The sequence below is a fragment of the Talpa europaea genome, assembly GCF_964194135.1.
Source record: "Talpa europaea genome assembly, chromosome: 4".
In the NCBI taxonomy this organism is placed as follows: domain Eukaryota; kingdom Metazoa; phylum Chordata; class Mammalia; order Eulipotyphla; family Talpidae; genus Talpa; species Talpa europaea.
In genome coordinates this window covers 74,717,536-74,735,513 of record NC_140070.1, presented here as the reverse complement: position 1 = coordinate 74,735,513, position 17,978 = coordinate 74,717,536, and the positions used below count along the sequence as shown (strand labels likewise).

The 17,978-nt window shown below is 34.6% G+C and overlaps 1 protein-coding gene across 1 annotated transcript in view; it reads left to right on the top strand.

Moving 5' to 3' along the window:
- The window catches only part of ROBO1 (roundabout guidance receptor 1), a gene marked incomplete at both ends in the record, with an annotated part of 751,012 nt that overhangs the window by 260,380 nt on the left and 472,654 nt on the right, over nucleotides 1-17,978 (top strand). The window contains one exon of the mRNA XM_084232634.1: nucleotides 8,756-8,839. Coding sequence (XP_084088760.1) covers nucleotides 8,756-8,839 — 84 coding nt within the window. The remainder of the gene's footprint in view (nucleotides 1-8,755; nucleotides 8,840-17,978) is intronic.

Below are 17,978 nucleotides of genomic sequence, written 5' to 3'. Positions count from 1 at the left end.
GGCCTCCCAGCTCCCAGCATGTCTTCACTCTCTCTGGGCTCTCCGATGTTCTCTCATGGCCTTCTCTGCTGCTTTTGCTCTGCTGTTCCTTTTGCTTTGCTGGCATCCCTGTGACACCACCTTTATAAGCCCAGTCTCAGCCCAGGTGTATCCACCCATGCATGCCAACACCCTACTCCAGGTGCCCGCCATCAGGCATGCATTCAGGACTGCAGGGATCCATCATCAATCCTAATGGTGGGAGAGCAGAAAAGCCTGATACTTTACTTACCCTACAATACTGTAACTAATTGCATTCAGTTTAAAGAAAATTAGCGTAAATAAAATTGTATATGATCATTTTTATGCAGTGATTGAACTTTTAAAAAAATTGATAACATCTTTGCCAATTCAAAAATAGAATGTTGTAGGGCTCCCCGGTGGCGCAGCGGTTGGGCGCTGGGTTGAGAAGCTGCCCGCAGCCTCCGCGGCGCCAGTTCAATCCCCGGCTGCTCCCCGGCCACCGGAGGAGGGTCCCACATGGCGCACAGACCTCTCCTGCTGCACGCTGCTCCCCTCAGCAGTGTACTTCGGTCCTTCTGCCTGCTCTGCTCCCCGCTCTGGCTCTGGTGAATTCTCTCACCCTCCCGCGCTTCTGACTGTACCCAGTGCTTGTATAAATAAATAAATAAATAAACCTTTAAAAAAAAAAAAAAAGAAAAAAAAAATAGAATGTTGTATTGGAAATCCAGAATTTAGTTCCAAAATCATTCATATCACTTCGGTTGCAAGAGCAACCTCACAGGGGAAAAAAAATGTATTCTTTTCATTCAAATCAGGATATACCTATATTTATATCTATATGTCTATATATGAAATTAAATCAAATCAGAGAGAATTCATAAAATCAAAATAAAGTTCACATAACTAGCAATATTTGAATAACTTTCTTATTTATAACTTCTTTTAATTTTGAGAATTATCACTGTTTATTACATTCATTTATATCTAGTTTATTGTAAAAGATATTTTTAAATTATTCCTTTTGACATGCAGGACAAACTTTCATTTGTAAAACCCTTTCTTGATTTAACTTAAGCAAAATTCTAATTTCTTGTGTATATAATTATCAATACATGGGAAATGGAAAAGAAAGATATTATTCTAGCAAAAATATAATTTTGAACTAAATTTATAGTGATTATAACTTTAGATAAGTATAAAACAAAGTACTCAATAAATAACTGTTATTCATATATTGAGAAAATATGCCTTCTTCTTGAATTTTTACTCCAGCAAAACTGTACCCCAGCACTCCATCCAATCATTCAACAAAATTCCTTTATTACCTTTTCTGAGCAATGTTTTAAGGTTAGGCATATGAGTAAGAGGTGATCCTTAAGATGAGTAAATGTCCTTAAACTTATACCAAAAAATATTATTGTTGAATAATAAAAAAAGTAATTTTCTAAAAAATCTGAATTTTTCTTGATTTTATTTAGTCAGGAGCTCAGTCTCCAAATCTACATATTTTCAAATATGTGGACACTTATTTTAATAACTAACCTCTATATTTTAATAATATTTCAATATTTCTTTCTATCTACCTAGTTTAAACCTTACTAATTCATTTAATCTTGTCTATAAAAGCAGGCTATGAAAAAGGTCTTGGTGATATGCTTAAAGGGGCTCAAATGGATTTGTGAAATTATCCAATCTTACTGTTCAATGACTGGAAAAGAATCACTAGATGGAGTTCCCTTGCTTATATACTATTGAAATTCCATCCAGTTCCCGAAATTAGATTGATGAGTAAAGAAAACCATAGGGTATAGTTAAAATAGGTGCTTTTGAGTCAAAAAATCATTTGGAATCAAAATCTAAATCCACTGTTTACTAGTTGCATGACAGAGGCCAAAGAAATTCTCCGATGTTTAACTTCTGGTGATGTTGATAATGATGATGACATGGTAATGACAGAATAGTTATAATTATGTGAGAAAGACCATATATATATACACACACACACACACACACACACACACACGCTCACACACAAATATATATATGTATGTGTATATATATGTGCAAGTAAAAATTCTATAGTTTATATTTAAACAAACTGAAGTATTGTGGAAATATGTGATTATAATCAGTATGGTTTTTAATTTTCTCTTCATATTTAATTCATTCAGCTTATCCAATCACTGAAAACAGAAATGACAAAAATCACCAATATATATTTTGAGATCGTTGTATAAAATCTACTTTTTTATTTAATACAACTTTGGTATCACAGGTCATAGTTTGCAGTTACCAACTCTATTATAGAGATTTATTTAGTTCAGTTAAATAACAAATCACTTACTAATTTATTTGGTCATATCTATAAGGAGTCTCTGAATTTGTTTTCTCTTCACAAGAGCACTGGATGACAAAACCTTCCAATTAAGGGAGAATCATTCATTCACCGGAAATTTTATTTGAATATTTATTTTACATAAGTTTTAACATTTTGGCTTAATTTACCTAAATACAAATTCTAACAACCATTATTTACATGGATAATTGTAATTATAGTCCTTTTATCTTTGAAAGAAACATACGAAACAACCTTCATTTTCTTTATAATAGCAAAACTGGAAATGGTTCTAACATGTTATTTTTATCTGATATTCTATTACTGCTTTAAAAGTAGGTTTATTCAATATTTTGTAGCAAAATGTTTTAACTGACTACACACCACATTTAAGCTTCTATAGCAAATATCTGAAACATCATCCCTTACTCCATATAAATTAATTTTAAAATTGCTTCATTCTTTGATTTGTTTAAAATAGGTTCTACTTAGTGCTCGCTTCGGCAGCACATATACTAAAATAGGTTCTACTTAAAAACACCTAAGTTTTTAATCTCCATCTGTATTAAAAAAAAAAATCCTTTTTCTCCCTTTATTCCCAGAAGAATGGTACAAATAACCATGTACCTTCCACAACAGTTTTAGCCATACATGACTAAAGCAAAAGTTTAAATTTGCCTTTAATTTGATCGTGTAGAATTGTGACACAAATTTAAGGCTTCACATACAGTTTTTGTATTTAATTTTGTACTTCATTGCCTTGATTGTAATTCAATGCTCTTAAGACTCCATTTAAAGAACCCATCCCTGAATTCCTCTTGATTAGTAGGAGAGAATCAATGGGAATTGATCCAATTTGTAGAACACAATTCTCATATTGATAGTAGTTTATATTCATTTGGTTTTCCCTAATCTTTTATTAATGGCCATCTTCCAAATGTCAATTAATGCCAAAACCCTGCACAATGATAATGCAAATCTATAAGAACGCAGTTTGATACTTTTCAGTAGGGCTAAAGGAAGAAGCTGCTATTTGTTATTTTTAATGTATATTTACCTAACTGAACATGACTGAAGAGAAGGGAAAGGATGAAAACTCTAATGTTTTGAACTGTGAATTGAAAATCTAATTAATAAATCAAAAATATATAAATATAACTGAATTTAAAACGCAGACTTTTATCTTGGCCCTGTACATTTCTGCAGCTAACATTCTGCACAAGCTAACATAGTAGAATAAATGATTTAGAAAAATATATGTTGAATGGTGTCATAAACATGAGTCTTTGAGCAAAAATACACCTTTTTTAATAAAACCTTTTATAATAGGTATTAAAAATTATAACTATTATAATGTCACTAGTGAAAAGTGTGATTCCATGAATTTCCACTGCACATCATAGAGAAATCCTTAGGTTACTTAATATTCATTCATTACTTTTAACATTTTAAAGTATTATTATAATAGATTGAATAATTATAATATTATGCCTTATTTGTTTTAGTCCTTTTAAAATACTTTTTTTTTCCCTGAACCATGTTAAATATAGGGACAATTTATCCCTTAATTATTCCCCACTCTGTCCTAAATATATACTTCCTTCTGTAAATTTTGATTTTTGTCTTAATTGAATTCAGGGAAACGTGTACAAACATTTTGTCAGCGATAACTGTATATTTTGTCTTCCTGCTCTTAATCACTATTGGTGATACTAAGTTTGATTACTGAGTTCAAGCACTTACTGAGATGATACTTTGACTTTTTGTAATAGGCTGTCCCTAAACATTTTTCATCAAGATTTAGTATCCACCGACACCATTGCTTGTCTAAATGAATTATTTTATAGTATGTTGCAATATAGTGACTTTTTTATATGCAGAACTTCCATTCTATTTTGGCATAGGTATCAGGAAAATCTCAAATAACATGTTGTCATTCAGCTTAGTAAATTTGAAATTTACAATGCATCACTAAAAATATTTGAATCACTTTTAGGAAATTGTTATATTTAAAGACAAAAATTTCATTTGTTTTTCTTTTTATTTTGTTGCTTTGTAATACTGTATGTTTTAGGTGTACAGATTCACACTTCTCAAATATACTTTAACACACCACATCCAATACCAATGTACCACCCTCAATCACAGTCCAATGGACTCTCTCCCATCTTTGCCCTCACTCCTCTCCCCTTCTGGTAACCTTACTTCTTCAGTCAGATTCTAAAGGTTTGTTTTGATTTTTTCTGTTCCTTTTCTTTGTCCCTTATATTCCACAAATGAATGAAACCATCTGGTATTTTTATTTCACATTCTGACTTATTTTCTTGGCATAATTCTCTCTACTTCTACCATGTTTTTACAAATGGCAAGATTTCATTTTTTTAAGCTGAGTAGTATTCCACTATGAATATAATACCATATCTTTTTCCATTCATTTATCACTGAGGGCTTAGGTTGTTTCCATATCTTGAATATTGTAAATAGTGCTGCAGTGAATGCTGGAGTGCCTGTATCATTTAAATTAGTGCCTTGATATGTTTTTGGGTACATGGTGAGGAATCTATTTTTAATATTTTCTGAACACTCCATACTGTTTTCCAGAGGAGTTGAGCCAGTTTCCATTTCCACCAACATTGTAGAGGAGTCCCTTTCACTCCACACCCTTTGTCAACACTTGTTTTGATATAAGCCATTCACATGGATGAGCTAACAACTCACTGTGGTTTTGATTTACATTCTCCTAATAAGAAGTTAGCATGAACATTTTTCCTTGTATCTGTTGGCATCTGTATGTATTCTTTGAAGAAGTGTCTGTAGATCTGCCCAATTTTATTGGATTATTTTTGTTGCCATGTTGTACGAATTTTTCATAAATATTGGATATTTTCCCCCTGTTGGATGTATTTTCTTTACTTCAGTAGGATGTGCTTGCTTGTTTGCTTTTTTCACAGTTTCTTTTGCTGCTTAAAAGCTTTTCAGTTTGATGTACTTCCATTTGTTTATTTTTGCTTTTGCTTCTGTTGCCATTGGAGTCAAGATCACAAAGACATCCTTGAGGCTGATGTCATAAAGAATATTGTTTTCTTCTATGCATTTTATAGTTTCAGGTCTTACATCCAAGTCCTGAATTCATTTTGAATTTATTTTGTATATGGTGTGCAATATTGATCTCACTCATTGTTTTGCAAGTATCTATCCAATTTTCCCAACACCATGAAAAGACTCCTTTTGCATTGTGTGCTCTTGGCTTCTTTGTAAAGGCAAAGTTTCTAAAGTAATAATTTACATTGTAAAGGAGGATATAGATCTTTACTCCCTTTTGTTCTTGTAGTTTTTATTAAATCTGTGAAAACCATTATATGATGGTGCACTCATGTTATGTATCTTGCATTAATTATTAAGTACATTATATGATTGTGTATGATGTTTATGATATTTATGCAAGTTTATATGTTATCAATTTAAGTCATATATACATATTCTCCACAAAAAAAGAGTAACAAAATCTCCTATGAACATTATAAACCAGAGATTAGTTTTACCCCTTTATAGTAATATTTTACTGAATTATAAAATATTTAAAATATGATACAGAGAGGGGGATATGGAAGAGTAGGTTGAAGGAGATGATGAGCTTAGTATTTAGTAAGAGAGGGTATAAGATTTCATGGAATATACATGAATTTGAACAAGCAGTGGAAATAAGGTTTGGCCACTGGTAGAACATCTAATTAAGAAATGAGGAAGTTGGGCCTCTCCAGTGGCACAGGAGGTTGAATACTGCGCTGTGAAGCTGTACGCAGCCTCTGCAGCATGGATTCGATTCTCAGCCAGCCAGGGAGAGTCCCACATGGTGCAGCAGACCTCTCCTGCCTCTCCTGCTGCTCCCCTCAGCAGTGTATTTCAGTGGTCTGCCTGTTATGCTCCCCACTCTGTCTCTGGTGAATTCTCTCACGCTCCTGCACCTTTGACTGTACCCCATTCTTGTATAAATAAATAAATATTTTTTTAAAGAAATTATTTTTTTTAAAAAGTTAAAAAAAAGAAATGAGGAAGTTGCATCATAAAACTAGTTGAAGCCTTCAACATTAAAAAGGATATCCACAGGGAGCATATTGAACAAGGATGAAGTCTGGAGCACATGAATCACACACATTTAAGGCGTGTTTGGAGGGAAACTGCCTTAGGTTAATTTAGCTGTAAGTGACAATTTTACTTTACACAGACTTAGTTATCTTGTTCCAAATGATATACATTCCTTGTTTTTGTCACATTTGTAATATTGTCCTCAGGGAGGATTCAGGAACAAAGTGTGCACAAGTCTTATTCCAAAAGTCATAAGATATATTCCATAGACAAACTGATTTCTAATAGTTCTTGTCACGGATTTGGGTGAATTTTTATTGTATTTTAACTGTTAATTAGAAATGTGTGGACCCACATTAAATGAATGAGTCCATGATAAATAAACAGTATTTCTTTTGAAAAGTTGCATTTGTTGCTAAAAATAATTAGTCTGTAAAGTGAAAATTAAACACATTGTAACTTTTAAAACAAGTTTGTCTGTAAGCAGGGTCGCTTCATTTAAAGGCATTTTAATATATTTAAAGCATCTTTTGTTTATCTTCCTACATCAACCTCTATTTTTTGCTGGTTTGCATGAAAAAGGTTATCTAGTTTGTGGCAGGACATGATGGTAACAGTGCGGCAACATACACATAAATGCCTGTTTCCTATTTCTCTCTTTGTGCTTTGACTTAAAACTCTGACCTAAACAATGTGTGCATACAAAGACATTAACTGGCTGGAGAGGAAGCAAGTGTTCCCTTTCCTTCACATCCAGAGTTGATTTTAAGGACAAACGTGACAACAGCCCTCTCTGGAAAGGAAAGGACCTTTGAATAAATCTTATGAACAGAATAAAAGTGACCTTTTTTTTTTCTTTTAGTGTGCACATGTCTGAACCTTTCATTTCCCCATCATTTTAGCTGCACAGGCTAATTATGTGACATGTGGATTGGGGTGGAGGAAAGGCAAGGAGATAGAGTGGATAAATAATGCTGTATTTTTTTTTAAAAAAAAAACCACAAAACAGACACGTTAGACTTTTCAATCCTCTTTTAAAATCTAAGTCATCCTTGAATAGCTGTGTCTAAGACAAAATGTGTCGACCCAAATAAAAGACTAGCAGGGACACAAAATTAATGACCCCTGTGGTGTTTCCAGAGAGGCATTACCTGCGTGCACTCACTGCCTCATTCATAAGTGACATACTTTCTTCCTTAAGTAAACAGCTGTGCTTCTTCATTGCTCAGACCGAGATATTTTCTGTAGATGCTGTTTAAGGTGATAAAAACCCACAGAACACTGCAACTAGAATGACCTATCGCTCCACAGCTTTTGATTTGGGTTTTACTGTATCTGTGTCTTTATCAGTGATGAAACTGAGACTCTGCTCATATTTATGTAATATACATAGCTATGACACGTGGAGTGATTGAGCAGGAGTGAAATTAATAGTGTTGTCAGTGGACTTCCCCTCTGTTTATACCACAACTTAGCATCTGGATATTAGGACTTGAGTGTTGATGTGTTAACCTCATCACTAAGAAAATGATGAGCAACTTGAAATGTAAAAACAACCTGAGAATTAAAAGCATTTCTTGTATTCAAGAAAAATAATAAGAGATGGAGGGAAATTTCAATCTGGATGATTGTTATATAGAGTCTCAAGCAATTTGAAGGATTTTAAGTATTAAAACCAACATATGTAAAGTTAAGTACCATTTTTCTCACTCATTAATTTCACAAATTGACCCCAATTCTTTAAGAGGATTAATTGTTACCTTCTGAAAGATGTGATGTGGCACTGCTTTCCTTGCTGAGACTCAGAAAAACTATGACATTTTTATCTCCACCCTCTTATTTGATAAGACCCTATTTTCCCCACCCCCCTCACCCATATGAGGTACAGTCCCCGGAGTCTGTAATTGGCAGGAGATGAAGCGATGATGGGGAGTGATCACAGTCAATAGCTTTGATTAACAATAAGGTAGAAAATTAGCAATGCTAGCATTCAGCCACCCTGCCCTCTCCCTCCTCCATATGCTCCCTCAGTCCGTGCTGGCGGCCTCACAGAGGGCAGTCAGAGCCCTTCCGCCAGCTTTGAAGTGCAGCAAAGGTGCAGGCAGAACAGAGAATTAGGGAAATTAAGGAGTAGAAGCTAAGCCATGATGCTGAGACCTTGGAAGGGTGCATTGTGCTGCAGGAGGCGCGAGGAGGATGTGTGCTGTGTGTTTTCCCTGTGTGTTTTTCTGTCACATGTGGATTTACTTGTGTCTGGCCATGCTGTGATCGAAATGGCAACTACTGTTACTACTGTGACCCCATCAGCAGCTCTGATGTTGTTTCCGACAGACCCTGAAGACCTAGAGAGGGGAAACGACCACGGGACGCCAATCCCCACCTCTGATAACGATGACAATTCGCTGGGCTACACAGGTAGAGTGTTTCTTTCCCAAATACTAACTGTCCATGGTTCTTGAAATACCACCACCTTCATCAGTCATCAACCACCTGTGTAAAATTATCTCATCGACTTCTAACTAACAACCACAGCGACTTCTTGTCTTCATTTCCCAGACTTCATTCTTCAACTGGGAGGTCATATTGCTAAAGGAAACATTGTGGGGATAAGAAATTATCATGAAAACTGCATGGTTCTTGTTGCCTGTTTTTAATATAAAAGATTGTTTATCAGCCGAGAGTTTGATACCACTGATGTATTTAGAAGGATAGTATTTTCTTAGAGATTTAAGTTTTAACTAAATTGCTATGAAGAGAAATCAAAGACTAACTGTAAGTAATTGGGTTTCAAAATTATCTGTACTTTTTTCTTGGTTACACTTGCAGTCTTGTAAGCAGCAGAAAGCAAACTCTTATCAAGAGCGATGCAAATTATAATTGCCAACTTATATCTCAGGATTGATTTGCATGACTTATTGTTACCTTATCCACACTGCTTAAATAAATGCATGTGTACACCAGCATAAAAGTAACAAATTAGCTAATTGAATGTATTGGGAATAATTCACATTAAAATGTCTAAGAGTGATCATCCTGGAAATATGTAAATGCTTATGTGGAATTTGCAATTATAGTTTATAAATATAATTGCATAGATATACATCTTACTGAGATGATTTGACTAAAACTTTAATAAAGGCACAGAATAAAACTACCACTTATGACCCATTGAATCTGATAGTAATGTAATAGTGGTCTTGCATTAGTAGTAATTTATTATGTTCTTTTGATTAGCACAGTTCTCCATACAGTTTGCTAGGGTGTAGGCTATGGAAACTCTGTGTGTGTGTGTGTGTGTGTGTGTGTGTGTGTTTGTCTGAGTGCCATGGCAAATAGAGTTAGAAATAATAGAGATAATGATATCATTACAGTCTTACAGATGAATGTATTAGAAAGAATAATAATCCAATAAACAGATGTCATGGTATTATAAAATAATCAACTTTTACTTTAATTTAAAAGCATCCTCAATAGCTCCAATTTCAGGTGCTATTTTGAAGTCTACATTTTTTGCACAATACTGCAAAATGAAATAATTGTATCTAATATTACCCCTTATCCACATATTTGTGGCTTTAAAAATCTTAGAAATAAATACTAAAATCAAAAAATAAGTGATCTTAATATTTATTATATTTATTCTTACAGATAATGTGTTCTCAATTTTCTTCCTGTCTTTCAGCATAAGACTTGAGGTTAAGTGTCCAACATATCAAAGCCCATTAGTTGTGCCACCATGTGAGGTAGTTGATGTGACACTTTTCTAGGAACTTAGCTAGAGCAAGAGTTGCAAATGTCATTTCATAGAATAACATAAATTCTATGGAAGTCCATATTTGTGAAAGGAGAAATCCCAAGTAATTTTCTTCCACATGGGTATCTGCATTTGCCAATGCATCTTAGTCTATTCCCCTGTGCTCACCCCTCTAAAGAACGGCATTGTTTAGATAAACTAATGGGCTTTGCTCTTGTCTTTTATAGATTTCCTGAAACTTATATATAACTAATGCATAAATCAGGCTGGCAGGTTGAATTAAGGAAACTTAAATAGCAATGCATTTAAGCCTAAATGTAGCATTTTGGAAATATTTTTATTATTTATTTCTCTCCATTGGTTAAGCAGTAGTCAGATTTCTACTAGTAAACATATCATTGGATGAATTAATACAAGGTAATAAACACAAAATTATCTTTATAGTCTTCAAGGGAACTAATTAAAGCAACACATTTAATGCAAAGCAAGTGGAAAACAATCTTCTAAATAATCTTTTTCCAGAGAAGCTATCATACACTAATGCCATAGGAAGTTTATTCTATACCTTTTTTGTTTCAGTAAATTCTTAACTATTCAGAAATCTCTTTTCTACCACATGAATTAGATAAATTGTGTCTCTTTCATTTTCATATTAAACATTTCAATAAAACATCCTCTGGAAGTAATAAGAAATATAAAATTAAAAGGAAATCTATGTCTACTTTTTAAGAATTATAGGGAATGTTTCAATTGGCTCTAAAGTTGCAGTAATCATACAAGTTATTACTTGGAACTATCTACAGATTTCCTTGTGTTTTTGGGTAAATGCATGCAGTTGCATATAATATGGGTGTGCAGGGGGGAGAGAGAGAGAGAGAGAGAGAGAGAGACTGACTGACTTCCCTTTGTTATGATCACCTATAATTGGGTTTAAGAGAATCTTTTTATTAGGGGTAATTCAGTTCAGAGGGAAGTAAGATGGCCTATCTGCTCAGGAACATCTTTGAATATTTAATATAAATTTTCTATCATTTAGTATGTCTAGAGCTTAGTGACCCTGGTTATAGAAGCAAAAGCATTAGTAGAAATAGGATAAAATTATTTAAAACTTAGAAAATATACATAGCAGTTGTCCAATAAGTCATTGACAGGAGTTAGTGGTAAGATAAATGTCTATGAAAGTTAACAAGTGTATCAGATAGTAGTAACTGAGGAATACATTTTTTTCCAAAATGATGGCAAATTTTATATATCAAATATTTATTTTTTAGTACTTGTTACTTCACTTAATTGAGCTGGTATTGATACTTTTCTCTCTCCTATCATTTTTATACATGTGGAAGAATAGCCTCCCAGAGGAATCTGTGCAATCCTAGGAAATATATTTTGGGGAATGTGAAATAGTCCTACAAGAAGAAAGTCAGGTGACTAAAATTCACATCCACACCTCCCAATTTATCCCTTTTTTCACCACTATCAGTATAATTTCCACTGTGAGCTAATTTGTCATTAAAACAGTTCCTTTGCTACTCAAACCATTTGGGAGTCACTACTAAATTGACCCATCAAACTAGAATCCCTGAGTCTCACATTGCACATGTGAATTTATTTTTTTTTACTTATAATCTTGTTAACACATGATAATTTGTTATTAAAATAGTTTCTGCTTAAATCATATAGCATACTTATATAAATTATATAAGTAGTTTATTAGAGACACCCAGAATAAAATGGTAATATAAAGTTCAGAGAGGGAACATATTGATTATTTTTCTCCTTACCATTTCCAGATACAATAGTATAAAGTGATGCAAGAATTGAAAATATTTCAGTCTGTTTTCTAGTAATCAATGACTACAGAACAATTTCTAAGGTGGCAGTGTAGTGTGATATTAAAGTGGACTTGTACATTATTTACAGAGAACCAACCCATTTCATGTTTAACCAAGTGTGTCATAAATATTGGAGATCATTTAGCTGTTCACAGCATATAGCCTTTGTTGCAGGAACAAGTTAGATGGGGTTTCAAATGCTGCTTTGTGGAATCACACATATCCCAAAGGCATTAAATATGTAATAGTAACTTTTTTAAAGTAGCTTTTGATTTATTGATTTTGTTTTTTATATCTAAATTTATTCATTTATTCTCCTACATCATTGTTTATTGACTGAAGTGCATATGTTTTACACATATGAAAAAGCTAAGTAATATGTCTGAAATACGTACATAATCCAAGTGCAGTGTTAGTCAGTGACATAAAATTTATTTTTTTATTTTTTACATCACTGTTCATTTTTAAACAATATTTGCTTCCCCCCACCCCCTCAGGTATAGTCCCCATAGAGTTTCCTTCCCCAATGCACCTGTGCACCATCACCTCAGTCCCCTGTGCTTCTCCCTCCCTCCCTCTGATCCCTCTCCCTCCTCCTCCCCTGCAGGATGTCTCTGATTTATAAATGTCTCTGTTTTTTGCTTTGTTGTGTTTTGTACTGTTATTGTTTTTTTACACTGATGTCTTATTTGGTTCCCCTATATTCCTGCTATAAGTGAAACCATCCAATATTTTTACTTTTCCTTCTGGCTTATTTCACTAAGCATAATTCCTTCTAGCCCCATCCGTGTTGCTGTGAATGGCATATTTTATCTTTTTTTGATTGCTGAATAATATTCAGTTGTGTGTATATATACCACATCTTGATCCAGTCAGTCCAGGCATTTGGGTTGTTTCCAGGTTTTACCTATTGTAAATAGTGCTGCAATAAACATAAGGGTGCAGGTGGTCTTTTGAATCGATGTTTTATGTCCTTTGGGTAGATACGTAGTAGTGGAATTGCCAGGTCATATGGTAGCTCCATTTTTAGTAGACTGAGGAAACTCCAGACAGCTTTCCATAGTGGTTGGACCAGTTTGCACTCCCACCAGCAATGTAGGAGTGTTTCTTTTTCACCACATCCTCATCAACATTTGTTGTTTTTTGTTTTTTGTTTTTGTTTTTGTTTTTGTTTTGATATGTGCCATTCATACTGGTGTAAAGTGGTATCTCAATGTGGTTTTGATTTGCATTTCCCTGATTATAAGGGATGTTGAACATTTCTTCATATGCCTGTTGGCCATTTGCATTTCCTCTTTGGAGAAATTTTAATTTCTTCTGCCCATTTCTTGACTAGATTGTTTCTTTTGTTTTTGTTGAGTCCTGTGAGTTCTTTGTATATCTTTGTGATCTGTCCCTTATCAGTTGAATGGAGTGCAAAGATTTTTTTTCCCAATCGGTGGAGTGTCTCTCTGTTTTGGTTAATGTCTCTTTTGCTGTACAGAAGCTTTTCAGTTTGATATAATCCCAGGTGCTTATCTTCTCCTTGACTCTCTTTGTTTTGCGTGATGAGTCTTTAAAGATGTTATTGAGATGTATATCTTGTAGTGCTTTACCCATTTTTTCTATGTATTTCATGGTTTCAAATCTTTTATTGTGATGTATATCTCATAGTGTTTTACCTATATTTTCTTCTATTTTTTTTAATGGTTTCAGGTCTTACATCCAGTTCTCTTATCCATTTTGAGTTGATTTTTGTAGTAGAGGTAGAGGTAGTGATCTAGTTTCATTTTTTTCATCTAGTGAGAGGTAGTGATCTAGTTTCATTTTTTTTTTTTTTTGCATGTGGTGGTCCAGTTTTCCCAGCACCATTTATTGAACAAACTGTCCATGTTCCGTTGTATGTTCTTTGCTCCTTTGTCAAAGATCAGTTGTCCATATAAGTGTGGTTTTATTTCTGGGCTCTCTGTTTGGTTCCATTGTTCTGTGTGTCTGTTTTTGTTCCAATACCAAACTGTTTTAATCATGATGGCTTTGTACTATAGCTTGACATTTGGAAGTGTGATACCGCCTTTCCCCTTTGTTTTCATCAGTAGACTTTGGCTATTCATGGTTTTTTTGTGGTTCTATATGAATTTCATCAGCATTTGTTCTATTTCTTTGAAGAATGTCATTGAGATTTTTATTGGAATAGTGTTTTATTGCTTTTTGGGAGGATGGATATTTTAATGATGTTAATTCTTCCAATCCATGAGCAGGGTATGTCTTTCCATTTCTTTGTGTCTTCTTCTATTTCTTTTAACAGTGTTTTATAATTTTCTTTGTATAGGTCTTTCACCTCTATTGTTAGGTTTATTCCCAAGTATTTGACTTTTTTTTGTTTTGATTATAAAAGGGATGGTTTTCTTGATTTCTTCTTCTTCAGATTGATTGTTTGTTTATAGGAAAGCTACTGATTTTTGTGTGTTGATTTTGTATCCTGCTACTTTACTGAACTAGTTGATTATTTCAAGTAGTTTTTCTAGTGACATAAAATTTAAAGTGTTTATTAATACGAAAAAATTCAGGGAATGAAAGCTAATAGCATCCTAGTAACAGTCTTATTTTTTTTTTTAGAAAATAGTAATTGCTAATTAGAAAATTATCTTTCTTGTTGTTTCTGAGTATCAAAATATGTCTATAAATTTGATTTATAATGTCTAATATAATCCTTTTTCCCATTTCTACATATTAAAAGAGTGTGCTCCATAGGTCTGTATATATATCACATAAGTATATTAGCATATGGGAGGAAAGCTAAATGCAAATGTAAAAATCTTAAATCTTAAAGTTATCAGAATTATATCAGTGTCAATTTAAGTAAATCTAGTCATTAAGTCCACGCATAACCTTTCCACCTATGACTCTGGACACTGTTCATGAGCTGACTGTGAAAGCAGTGGGATAGTTAAAGAAGAAACTGAATGATCTCTAGGTCAACATTGCCACTTTTTTTTACTAAAAGCATCTGCACCACACATGTTCATTTGTAAGTATTCATTAAGCCACTGATACCTCATTCCAAAATAATCTCACAAATGGTACAGCAATATGTCTTGCCCAGATTTTCTTGTTTGGTCTTCTTTCCACTTTTTCCACCTAACACCCCAAACATCAATCCACCCTTCAGCTACTACCCTCAACTCAACTATGTTCATACCTAGATACCAGGTAAAGTGGATGACCAGTTCTACCACTCAAGCACTTCTCATAATAAAAATTGACTTTCCTTACAGCCCTTTATGACATCCTTGTATGGACTATAATGCAGCAAGAGTCCACTTCTGACCTATGCCAACATGTCATGAAGAATTAAATTTCATTTTTTTGATTGTGAGAAGTACCCCAGGTGTGGACTGATGGAGAGGTGGCAGCGTGGCAGGAATGGATGCATCATGAATAGAAGTGCAATATTTTTGTGATTCCAGGGCCTGCTTGATCCTACCCGTGCTTTGCCTTTTGAATCCCACTTGATGAAGGGAAACTGCTGTGCACCCCCAACATTTTTTAAGATTTATTTATGAACACAAAAACTGGGGTGTAAGACAGAGGAGAGGGGCGTCAGAGGATTCACCAGAGAGAGTGAGGAGCAGAACAGGCAGATCCACTGAAATACACTGCTGAAAGGAGCAGCAGGTGAGGCGGGAGAGGTCTGCAACTCCATGTGGGTTAGCAACTTGGCCTGCTGGAGCTAGAACTAGTGCTGCAGTGGCTTTCTGTAACCCCTTCACCACCAGGGAGGCCCTGTAGCCCTAACCTTATGACTGAGACCTAGTTGATGATAGAGGCATAAATCTGGGAAGAACTGGATTTCTTTCATCAGAACCCAAATTATAAAATAGTAGCAGGATTTCAAAAGGAGATTGTTTTCCAAAGAGGTCCCTGGTTTTCTCTAAAGCCCTAGGTGGTCTATGCTATAATACTGCTTTCAGAACTTGTCAGAGGACAAGTTCTCATAACCTCATAATGTCAATACAGCACAAATGGACTTCCTTGGTCGTATGGGCCAAATAGCAGAGTTATCCTGCTCTGTAAGCTGAATCAGTAGGACAATCTTCTCTTGTTCTCAGTCATCTTAAAAGTAATAACATCATGGACAATTTGTAAATCAGAAGGAATACCTCACCCAAATATTCAGTTACCAAATATTCAGTTAATGGACACAGTTATCCATCCAGCAGATATATTTTCTGGAAAATGCGGGTCAAACAACAATCATTTATCTTTCACTTTAGAGAAAATAATCCAACATGACTGGTCTCCCCCTCCAAATTCACAAAGACAGTAGACAAAACCTTATGTTTTTAGTGCATTTCCCTCGTGATATTGAAATGTTTATGCTTCACACAGTCTTATAAGGTAATTGCTTTTTACAGTTCACAAAAATAATTTCTTAATCTAGTGAACCAGGACATTGACAGATGATCAATTTCCCAGAGAAACAAAGACAGAGAGTTGATGTAGCCCTAGATAATATAGTAAATGGCTACTGCTATACCTACCAAGTGAAAACAAGATTAGTCTGGTATTGATCATTTATTGGATAGAAAAGAATGTATTTGCCAGAAAATTGACTATGTTTCATATGCATAAAGAGACAATATCTGGATGACTTTTACTATTAAATCTTGACCTTATTAAGTACACAATAATTATTGTCATTTCCCAAGGTCTGTAGTACTTCTGCACAAGTCAAAAAATAAGTTAATAGGAAAAAGACAAGGACTTTATACCCCCACTATGTATTTCAAATCCTTGAAATTAGTGTTGACTGGCTCATATTTTCTCACAACTATGGTATATCATTTGATTTTTTTACTTTCTAAAGACTGGTAGTTCTAAGCACTTCCTGCTAGTTCAAAAAAGTTCTCTCAACTGGGTGGAGAGACAATATATTATTCTGCCAATTGTTGATATAACTGTGTATTCAGTCACAGAAAAGATTGTCACAAGATGGATTTTTCAGTCACTCTGGCACATGTGCAGATGATAAAACATTATCATTTGACTAATGAAGTGTAATAATGTTTGGGATCTCTAGGTATTAGCTATATCAAACAATCTGCATTTCCCTTTCTTTAACTCAGACATCTTGATAAATAATCTTCCTTTAGGGAAGTTCAGAAAGAAAGTTATTGTGCATAAATTCGATGCTTTTGCATGGATCTATCTGTTCTTTCCTTCACCTAAGAAGCTTCCAGCTTATGCATTGCCTGATGGACCATGACTCAAGTCTGCTATATATATATAGTAAATCTGTAAGCCACAGCAAAAGAAACTTAAGAGTCCATGGACTACTGTGAAAGCCAAGGTCACTTTCTCTCTGGTAGTAACCACTGCCATGTGGCCTTGCCCTCCCCATGAACTTATCATTCACACTGAAATCAGGAAGCTGATCACAATGGCAGTGCTTTAGCCTTTGGGAACAAATGCTACACCACTTTTCAAGGATGCAGGAGCTTCTTTCCTGCATGTAGTACCAAATTCTTGGTTTAATATATTGTCTTCTGGACCCTTTCAGAAGACACTTTAAGGATGAGTCAGCAGGTTACAAATGAAAAATTTATGCCAACGTTTGAATCCCTCTCTCCCACTGCTGCCTAAGAGAAATAGAATACATGCCCCAGATGTAAGGCTCATATGTATTTTTTTGATTGATTTATTTATGCATACAAGAACTGAGATGTAAGCCAGAAGTGCGGGAGCAGTGAGAGGATTCACCAGAGACAGAGTGGGGAGCAAAACAGGCAGATTGACTGAAATACACTGCTGAGGGGAGCAGTGGATGAGACAGGCGAGGTCTGCTGAGACATATAGGTCAGCTCCATAGCCAGGCGGGGATTGAACTCACGCTGCAGTGGCTGGCCATAGCTTGATAGTGCTGTCTTTAACCCCTGCACCACCAGGGAGGCCCTCATATGTATTTTTAAATTTTCTAGAAATTTTATTT